Source organism: Diadema antillarum, unplaced genomic scaffold (genome assembly GCF_040938485.1).
Source record: "Diadema antillarum isolate AM-2024a unplaced genomic scaffold, OU_Dant_1.0 seq00000648_RagTag, whole genome shotgun sequence".
NCBI classification, from domain to species: Eukaryota; Metazoa; Echinodermata; class Echinoidea; order Diadematoida; family Diadematidae; genus Diadema; species Diadema antillarum.
The window spans coordinates 570,674-581,911 of record NW_027271562.1 but is presented as its reverse complement, the minus strand read 5'-3'; the positions used below and the strand labels follow the sequence as shown (position 1 = coordinate 581,911).

Genomic DNA, 11,238 nt, shown 5'->3' with positions numbered 1-11,238 from the left:
ATTACTTACCCCCGCCCCCCCCCAAAAAAAAAGCACACAAAAAGCACACAAAAAACAAAACAAAAACAAACAAACAAACAAACAAACAAACAAAAACAACAACAACAACAACCCACAAACAAACAAACAAACAAAAACTTAATGATTTCTCTGTAGGCCTATTTTCACGTCGATGAAGGACAATTAGTCAATTAGTTGCAAGAATCCTTGATTTGAATAAACAAAATTGTGTTGTCAGACATATAGGCCTACTCATAATTTATATTCCTTGGAAAGGTTCAGCACTTTGAAATCCACACTGGTAACATAATTTGGCTGACACTCTATGACTTATTGTGCAGATCCAAAACATTTAAACAGGGAGGTGTAAATTCCACCTTAATGATAGGTCAATGCAATTACGCTTGTAAATTATATTGACTTGTACTTTTTATGTTCGTGATCCACCCCTTCTACGCCAACTTGCACTATCTCGGCATTCTCTTTACTACTCCAAATTCAATTCGATTTCAATTCAATTCATTTATTTTCATTCTTCTTTTTTCTCCAACAATACTTTTTCCCAACAAAATCATCAGTTTTAATGTTTCGTTTCGTTCTATGAAGTCTCTTGTTTTGTTTTCTTTTCAAAAAGATGATTTGTTTGACGAACTTATTGAACACTTGACCTGTGGCTTCTATTTTGATAGCCCCAACTACATTTGTATTCTACTCCGGTGACCTCACCTCTCTACCAAAACGACTCCACCCATTCTTGACATTGCCAATTTGATAATGTTTGTAAACTTTTTCATAACGCAACATAATTTCATGCTCTAAAAATGAAAAAAGTAATGCTTTATCACAAAATTTTTTACATTTAAAAAGAAAGAAGATGAAAATACAGAAAAAGGTATTTGAATCGCACCGAATGCCCAAATTTACAGTCATTGCTAACACTAACAGGAACTTAAGTTCATTAAAGCAACATGAATATGTACGTGTGGGACCAATGCATGTAGTGTATTGGACAAGCATACAACAGAGGATTCACACTGGTTAGACGTGAGTACATTTACACGGTAGAATCTATTAAACTTTATCAGGATTCGGTCATCATTTATAATACATGCTAATGACAGTGACAATACACAAGATGTCGGCTTGTTACTTGATTCCATGATTTGTACAGTGCTACGCTACGCGCGACAGCAAATTAGAGATCATCATAACTGAAGTCAGACGAGATTTCTAACGTTAGAGTTAGACCTCGTCCTCGGTTTGAACGAAGGGTAGCGTAGCACAGAGTGACATTGTTTCACCTACGTTTTCCACCACTAAGTGTTCTTGTTTGTTACGTTACTACTAGAAAAATATATAGGTGAATAAGGTGTTACTGTTAAGTTTACTTAGTGTAATCATGTGACAAGTCCAGTTATGTCCAGCGTAACTTGCAGTACTGGTAACTGTAAATAATGTTATACCTAACGTTACGGTTAGATATAGATCTAAATATAGACTCTAAACGTAAATTTTTAAATTTAGTCAAAAGAACATAACACGTCACTCATCAGCCCTCAGGGATGCCAAGGGCCCAAGGGGAAAAAAAGATTATGAGTGAGATTTTCATGACTCGGCATCTCGGCATGCGAATGTGCGCGCGAGCGAGGGTGTGGGAGGGGTTTTTCCCCCCTGTGGCTTCCCACGGTAAGGAGCTTTTTCAATTTTTAGCTCTTAATGGTGCGATCGGGTGCATACTTAAGTGACTATTTTTTACTTATTTTGAAAGACAAAAGAGAAATATACCTTCAAATGCAACTATCACTTTAATCTTTTGAGCTACATGCTCATTATTATAGGCTCAAGTTACAGACTTCGCCCGATGCGTGAGAAAAATGGGTGTCATGCGTGAGATTGTGAGATGGCCCCTAACTGCTTGAGTCTCACACAGAATGCGTGAGACTTGGTAGCTCTGCGTCACTATGAAGACAAAGCAAAAATAGGGCCGGTTATCTAACATGTTGTATCCAGAATTATGCTAGATACTGGGTCTTAGATGTCTAGGCCTAGAATAGCCTATTAGTAATATAATTTTTTTATAAAATACTTTGACAGTAATTGATTTGATAATGCTGTGAAAAATTTAAACAGAACACCTCCACTTATTAAAAGTGCATCTAGATTATTTATAGAACATCTAAATTCCAGACACTCTCTCACCCCAGTCACTGGAGAGTCAATGTAGCAACTCTATGCTTCTTCTGCTTCTTCCTGGTGAGTGACCGCAATCAACTAGACTCTAGATCTAGCTGATTATTATCATGATTAGTCTAGTTAATGTTTCTTTCAGAGGAGGTCGAAATTGCACTTTGCGCTATTGCAGTAAAGCTACAGTACACCAACAAGGACAGGTTTGACCTCTTGTGACAAAATTTGACCGCGCGCAAAAGCATAGGTTCCTGCATGCATGTATGTAGCTGATGGTCGAATTTTTGACACCTTCATTTACTTATGGTCAAATTATAGGGGGCTTGATGTAAAGCAGGTCTTGCATGTAATTTAATTTCTATTCTTGATTACTTAAATGCCTTGTATTTTGTTGCTGAGGCAAGAGGGTAAATAAATGAAACCAATAAACAAATAAAACTTTGAAAAGATACTCTCAATAGAAATAGAATAAAAATGGTGTTGGCTGGGCTATTATTCCTGTCTCAAAGCCCTTAACACGTGGGTGTCGATGATACAGGCTTCGATGATGATGTCCTGTGGAAGTCATAGTTTATCCATAGTTTTTGTTGAGTCTGACAGTCATTGCCCCCCTTCTTTGACATTAGAAGAGAGAGATCTGAGTTTCGATCAATACCTTCCAATAAACAAGCAAGGTTGTGGTGTACTTTTTTCACAATGTTGCTGGATGTGAAGTCGTACGATGATCTTCTAAGGATAACCACTGCAGTTCATCAATCATGGACAGCACACTTGTTGTGTTAGCGGGCATCTTATGACAGAGCAAGCTGCACATCATTGGACATCGTCTAGCATGTTGATGTAGACATGTGTGAAGGGCTCCCAAACAGTGCTGGCATACACGAGAATTGGCCAGATATAGGTCTTCCAAACTCAATGTCTCCTTAAGCATTGTTGAGGAGATTTTCTTTTGGAATTTTCAATATTATTGGATTTCTCCATTATCATTTTGTTTTTGTGATGGGAACAGATAATATTATGCCTTTGTGGAAAGCCTTACTAATCTCCGTACATATCTTTCTTATTGTTACTTGGATTGGTGCTTGTAGTTGATTGCAACCATGCTCCTGAATTGATGCAGTGGACCCAGTTACCAGCGTGGAACAAGAGTGGGGGAACTTTGGCAGGGCATGCAACTCTGAGCCCACAGACATCGTGATCAAAGGTACTTGCTGCTTTAAAAAAACCTCAAAATTAAGAAATGATGGCAAATCTTCACTTTCACACTACAATGAAAGAAGGCATCACAGCATCTCTCTTTTAAGTTCAGCTGAAAAGAAAGATGCTGAGAGACCAAAGTATCAGGAATCAGTTCTCATATCACTGTGTAAGAAATGAAATACTGTATTGTGCTAAATGTTAGTCCCAGTTTGAACATACCATAATTGGACATTTCAAGCCATTTTGCCTGATGACATGTGTATGTACCTGTATGTTGATTATAAGTGTATAATACCATCACATTTTTGAACCCTTTCAGCTCATAATGTGATGCAAAATATGCCCTTGTCACCTTTGTAGATGCTATTCGATATCTGAGTCGCATGCATGAAATTTGAACATTGATAAGCAGTGGTAAATATTCCTTGATTGTCTCAAAATTATGTTTTAGAACCAATTGAAAGTTTTCCCTCAGTTGTGTTACCATATTTTTTCAGTATATTCAGTATCTTTCAGCCATGAATAGAATAATGTACATGTAATATACTTTTACATGTATATATTAATTCAGTCATCAGTATAGTGCAGTAAATGTCTTCAGTGCTGAGACTGCTACCCTTAGTAATTATGTAACCATGTTCCAGTGTCTGTCACATCAATGTCGATGTAGGTTTATCCACCTGTTGTTGGAGAGCAATCTGTCACCATAGCGACTGCAAACGGTTCAGCACGGCCTGCCAACAGAATGACAATGGAGGATGAGAATAATGCATCTACCGTCGAATCCTTCCCGCTCCACATTCTCTTGTATCCGATCTTGGATGAGGTGAGTTATGTGTAACTCCTACGCTACATGACAGAGAGGTGCATGAAGTTATAAATGCGCAAAGACAACCCCATGTATATATTTAATCATAGGGGCTAGGGAAAGTGTATGTGTACAAAAACATATGTGTGTTTTCCTTGCTAGCATTTCACTTTGTCCTCTGTGGAAAGGAAAAGAAAATGAATTGTTTAGGCAAGATTTGAAGATTGCCGGTTGATAACTGAAACAAAGAAAAATAAGAACACAGAGTACCAGAGAATTGCCAGAATTACAGAGTGATCTACTGTAAAACGAGGAATGTTAGCGTGCATTTTAATTTTTTTGAATTTCGCGAGAGCCAAGATTCGCGAAATTAAAATGCACACGAAGGCTCTTGTCTACACTATATGCAGTGAATGCCAGAGGCACTTTGCGAAAATTTCATGCCGTGAAAAAGGCAGTCCGCTCCAATTCGTGAAAATTTCATGCCGCTAAGATTTCATGTTTTACAGTATACAAATAATGACTGCTATGAGGGGCACAGTTAAAATTATGGGCCCAAGGTGATGTGAAAACCATAACTATGCCCGAAGCGAAGCTGAGGGCATAGTTATGGTTTTCACATCACCGAGGGCCTACATAATTTTAACTGTGCCCCGAATATCAAGCTGTCATTATTTGTTTTATATACCGAAAATATAGATTCCGAAATATAGATACCGAAAATATAGATTCTAGTCTCTTTTACAGCACTCCTAATCAATGCTGATCGACAGCGCGGCGGTCGTATCATTGGTGCGTACATGAGTGATCTATGTGTACGGGGTTGCGACCGTCTCCAAACCTATTTACAGGGCACAGTTGATTCTACGCCCCGGGCACAGTAAATCATGACGTCATTTTGATCAAAAATGGGGCACAGCTATTTTCATGACTCCACTTTTAACCAATCAGATGAGAGGAATCTATATGTGAGGTACATAATATGCATTATGTCCTGTGTGAGGAATTCATGTCTAGCTGGATTCTGTAGGGCATGCAGGCAGCATTCTGTATGCATGTAATGACTTTTAAACAGATTCTCTGTAGATGAAAAAGAGAGGAAGGAATAGCACTTGATCTGTGATACTACAACGATTTTTGTTAGTGTTATTTATCACTATCATGACGCTTGTATTTTTATTTTTTTTTGCTCTCGCAGATGCAGCAGACGGATGTTGCAGCATCACAGACCTTGAGGGCAGCGTTCAACAAGATCGAGAAGAAGAAGCCGGGATTCACCAAACAACTCGTCACAGGTATTCTGGAGGCCAAGTCTGTTAATGTCAACTTCACTGAGAGTCTACTCAAGCTGGCTGCATTGGACAGTGAAGGTGAGCAGTAGTCAAGCATGCATTCATTTCAAACTGTTGGTGTGTCATGTGGAGATCTCACAGTATGATAGATTACACTTTATGCTTTCATTCAGGAGGTCCAAGGTTCAGGACGAGTTACAGTGCTTGTTTCTATTAGCAAGATATTTGTCTACAATGTTCATCTCTACCCAGGTGTATTAATTTCTACTTGGTAGCAAGTTGGTTATTATTGCAGTATAATTCATGTGAGCCATATACAGGCAAACCGTGTTAGAACAACATACGATGGCAAGAATTTTTATGTTATAACAAAATGTAGTTACCAGTAAAACAGACAAAATAAAGAAGTAAAATAATGACACTTTTGCTGGTAGAATCCTCTCGTAAATGGAATCCTGTTGTATCCATGTTCACTATAACAGGATTTGCCTGTAAGGAGCGATATGGCCAAAATGCAGGGAGTTGAATGAGTGCACTGTTCGTGTTGGTTTGATTCTAGCAAGCAGGGTAATCCTATGTTGTAGAGTGCTTTTGGATGAGATGATGTCATGAAGATGTGATAAAAAGAGGTTGAACAGAAAAAAAAAGACTTAACAAAAGCAGCTGTATTTGTATTGTCATCATTATCATGTCCTTCCGTGATCACATAAAATGCTTTGTGGTAGTTATGCAAAATGTCATTCCCTAGGACAGAAACAGTGAGTGACTCACTTCTTTATACTTTCTTGCTACAAGCTTTTGGTAGCTTGATGTAAGTCATCCACTGACCAAGCAAGAAAAAGGATGTTTAAGTTTACCAGCTAAAGTGGCATGTCTTATTTCCACTATAGCTACCTCACTATCTTTTATGGTACTAGCAAGTACAGGAAAAGGCAGGCATCAATAAAAAAAAACTGACATATATATCACCTATTTAAAGGATTTAGTCTGTGGAAAAACTAATGTATCTTCTTTTTCTACTGCAACAGTGCTTCTCATCAAAGCCTGTTTAGCGACTCATGCTTACCCTCATGCTTTCGTACTCTATAAGTTGCGATGCATTTTGAATAAAGCTTTATTTCAGTGCTCTATCACCTGACTTCCTATGTGTGTAAGAAGTCATAAATGAACAGTATTTCAGTACTTGGAGCATAAATGTGAATGTGTAGGTGTATGTGTGTGTGCTTATGCATTTTTAAATTTTCTTTTGAACAGAATACATATTAACGAGGAGAGAAGATAAGTTCATGCGCATGAACCAGCAGGCTAGATCCCTGAAGGCCATCTTGGCACGACTCCCTGATCAGTACGCCAACCGACCAGTCTTTCTTCAGACCATCAAGTGAGTGTCAGGAAGAGGGAGAGAAGGAGAGATAGAGAGACTTTGGCTAAGAATGTACATCAGGCCCCAGCACCTTGATTTTGATTAGTCTTCCTCATAAACTACTGTATACGCCATGTATTTAGAGAGTCCTGTTTTTCACAAAATGGGACTTCCCGACAATTTGCGAATGGTTAACCCATTGCCGCCGAGATTCTGTAATTCCCATTGAGCTAACACAGGGCCCACCAGGTTCTCGTACACAACAGGTTAAGTTCGTGATCTTGGAGCACCGTAATGAAGGGAGAAAATAGATATGCTTGCACGCCACATTCATTGTAGGATCAGAGTTAATATTTTTGTGTGTTTTTAATTTTGCAAATAGCACCTGACTCATGAAATATACGACTTATATAGGAATGAATGAACTCTAGGGGGCATTTCATTATGTGTTTTGTCAGTAATTTTCGCTGACAAATTTGCTCTCAGCCAATCCGATGCAAGGATTTCAGTAGCTCTAAAAACAGTTGTCAGTGACTGACAAGTTTCATGAAACACTGCCCTGATGGTTTGCAAGTGTGATTATCTTAGTTTCAGCAGCTATCTTTTTACAATCTGAGAAAAGTTTTCCTCTTTGATTATTACGCATGATAGCTCTACTCCTCCAGAATGCAATTGGATTCGTTGAGTTTAAAAGACTATGTAACATCCAACAGCTCTCTGAGAGACCAGTGTAAAACTGATAACAGTGCAGTCATCAATTGTTCTCAGAATTTCTTTTCCTGTTATGCCAATTTGACTCACCATCTTCCAGCTTTATCAGTGTGAAACTGTGGCTTTGAATTGCCCAGACTATTGAGAGATTCAAAGATTAGCATTTAGTGCCAAAGACTACCGTGAAAGAAGAAAAATGCTGTCTGAAGAAAACGTAAGAGTAGTGAAAAATGATGAAGAATTTAAGATGTGCTCACCAGATTTCTGTTTGAATAGGGTTTCTCAGCTTGTGTGCTCAGTATTGCTGTCAGTCTTAGTCAAACCAAGACTACAGAGCTCTTATGGAATATGAACAAATATTAGCTTGTTTGAGAAGCCATTGTTTGCATTTCCGATCGGTAAAATGATTGACAGATTTATTTCCTGTCTTTGAGGTGATTGGCATTCTGTAATGACTTACAATAATCATCCTCAACTTTAAACGTGTGTGTGTCTGACTGAGATAAATTGCCTGTTTATCCGCCCATAAATCTATAGCCCTGATGTAAAGGCAAATGTTGAGTTCTGAACAGATTATCAATTGCAGAGAGAGACAGGCAAATAGACAAAACACAGGGACATGGCAATGTCCACAGTCACCTTGCATTGTCAAATCTTTGATTCTTGGCCTTTACCACTGCATGTACATTTGTATTGTGTCTCATGTTCAGCAGGTGATTTCTAAAAATATTGTGAAAGGAGTGAACAAATGTTCTTCAGGTTGTGAAATATAGAGATACCAGGATAGTAGGTGTACCGTACTTACTTCAATTTGAATTGGCTCTTTTCAGAATGAAATTTGAAAACATTCTTCAAATGTTGTGCTCTACATTTCTCCATTTTGAATTTGAGGGAAGCTGTATTTTCAGATATTATGTGCAGACTGTTTAAATTTCTTCCCAAACATAATGTTTTGTAAAAGGAATAGATATACCAACTTTGATTAAACATTCTTCTATGTAGATTTCTCTCTAGTAGGAATGGAAATGAAGAGACAGACATATGACAAGTAATTTTCGATCTTGCAGATGTTTTTGAACAGTCAAATAAATGCCAACGATAGATTTTATCGTAATATTTGAAGATTTGAAGGGTATGTCGATAATTATCAGATTATTGTGTATCTTTATTTTTTGTCACATTTTTTGAGAAGGAATAATACATGTATGCTAAGTTATGTAATGGTATGCTGCTCATGCATGATAGTTTCCAGTTTTAAGCAAATCATACCTTGTAGGATAGGCTTTCGTAGATGTCTGTTACAGTCACAAAATGTACATGCTTGAACTGCATTTTTTTTTTCCATTTTGTTGCAAAAAAAACTTACAAAAACAAAGGAAGTCAGATGAATTTGATACTACACAGTCAGAAAACACACTCATTCACAGAGCAATTGGGCGTATGATAGCGACTATTTGTTGTTAATCCTGCGTAAATAGAGGTAGCTGGTAAACAACTCACCCTGCTTATCTTCCAACAGGAATTGTGCAAACTAATTCGCTTCATGATTTTGTTTTGTTTTTTCCTACAGGGATATAGCATGCGGTATCAAGGACCTCTTGGGGGCGCTAAACACAATCTTCAAGGATGACTCATTGTTTAGGGATCCCGAACAGAAGAGGGTGAGTATTCTATAAAGCACAGAGCTGCCAAGTTCAATAGACTTTGCAGGATGAAAATTCCACAAAAATTCACTTTTCAATTTTAATGAAAGAGCACTTGACTAACCGCTTTCAGAAAGCAGCAGAATAATTGCTACCCTGAACATATGTCAGTATCAAATTGATGGAATGTGTAATTTTCATGAAAAATGAATTTTTGTGGAATTCCCTTTATATTTTCTTTATATTGTATACACATAACCTCTAGTTATCCCGTCATCCAGCGGTTCCAACACCAAAACTTTGAAAATTCATAACTTTTGCATCGATTGTCCGATTTTCCTCAAACTTTCACTGATATGTTCTACTAATGTTGCTGCTTTCACTCAATCCACATTTCTCTTTGGGTTTGGGTTTGCTTTGATTAAATCAAAACCTTTAGTTCTGAGAATATGTATCTGTACATAAATGCTCTGTCAATGTGATGTTTGTTTGGAAACTCAATTTTACAATAAAGAAAATGTCTCTGTGCATGATAATATGAACAGTTGTTTGCTGTATACAGTACTTTCAAAGCAGTTTTTGCGACACTGGAATAAAATACTGTCCTACAGGATTTTGAGGAATGAAACTCTACCACTTTTTTCTCAACATTGTCTCTAAAAAAATGAAGACCTAGCATAGTTCTGACAAGCTGAAATTGTTGAAAGAGAAATTTCTGAGATTTGTCATAGTTCTAACTGAGTCATTATGTAGTGACAGTATCCCTTATGGTAGGACATTTGGTAGACTAGTCATAGTTAGATAAAACGTTTCTATGGTTTTTTTTTTTTTTCCAATTGTCATCGAACAAATTGTAGTATTACTAGAGGGGATTTCCTGAAACAGTGGTTGGAATCTGAATGTGATTAGGGAAAATATCCTGGTATGTAATAAAATCATGCTTCACTCACATAAGCTGTTTCAAGAAGACACTACTTCTACAATACAAATATTGTAGCATTAAAGGGCTTGACAAGGGATTGCTGTACTGCAGTGACTCCAACAATCTGGCAAATGGCAATATTTTATATTTCTTTTTTTTTTCCAGAATAATCATACATTTTGTGTATATCCATCCTTTTGTTGGCAATTTCTAATTTATGTAAATGATCTTCAGCTATGCTGAAGGTAATTATTTCAACAATATTTTGTCAGTGGATCAAGGATGCAAGAGATAGGCGTAATCAATCATACAGAGCAAATTTCCATCTTTTTCATTGAGGAAAATTTGTTGCAAAACTCTCGCATTGCTATGGTGTCTGGAATAATTGGGTTCCTAATGACTCTGCTGTGCAAACGGTAGACCTCAAGTCTCAAGATGTATTTTCCCCATTTTGTCCCACCCCCTACAGCCACTTGAATCGTACCGAAGGGAGTTTATCCGCTCTTCCAAGGACTTCAGCCTGAATCTCAAGACCTACTTCCGCGTGGGCAACATCACAGAGGTGTATGAGAGCGCCACCCACCTGATCCACCACATCAATCTTATACTGAAGCTGCTGAAGAGCATCTGATGAGTTTCCACTCCTCAACCTCCCTCCCCCTCCTCCCCACCTACTCTTGTGTACATAGATAAGGCATGCATGCACACACACAAACATACAGAGAGAGGCTAGTAGAATTCTCCCATCCCTGTAATCAAATTTGTAATAGTTCCATAATCCTTTTTAATTTCTTTTCGCCTTCTTTTCCGTAGTCACCATTTCACATAGCCTTCATGGATTTTGTTGTCTTTTTTTTTTTGTCTGTCTTTTACAAGAATTATCAAACAGATATTCATGGCAGGCATGTATCTTACCTAGCCAAATGTGTCAGCTTTGGCCATTTAATTCCTCAGTAGGACTCTTCCTCGTAAGAGCCACATAGAAAAATTAACAGAGCAATGGTGTTTTCAAGTTCATATTGCAAGTAGCACAGTATTTTAGGATAGGGCTGGTTCCCAGAACAAATTGTGCTAATATTATTGTAAGGATTGCATCCCCTCAATGTATTTCA

General features: G+C 37.7%; 1 protein-coding gene across 1 annotated transcript; it reads left to right on the top strand.

The window, feature by feature from the left end:
• Positions 1 to 986: 986 nt before the first annotated feature.
• On the top strand, positions 987 to 10,757 carry LOC139736460 (programmed cell death protein 10-like). The gene is made up of 7 exons (XM_071647211.1): positions 987 to 1,044; positions 3,276 to 3,391; positions 4,058 to 4,213; positions 5,394 to 5,565; positions 6,742 to 6,868; positions 9,132 to 9,222; positions 10,596 to 10,757. The coding sequence occupies exons 3-7, from the start codon at positions 4,133 to 4,135 to the stop codon at positions 10,755 to 10,757; spliced, it is 633 nt and encodes a 210-aa protein (XP_071503312.1). The 5' UTR covers positions 987 to 1,044; positions 3,276 to 3,391; positions 4,058 to 4,132.
• Positions 10,758 to 11,238: the final 481 nt, after the last annotated feature.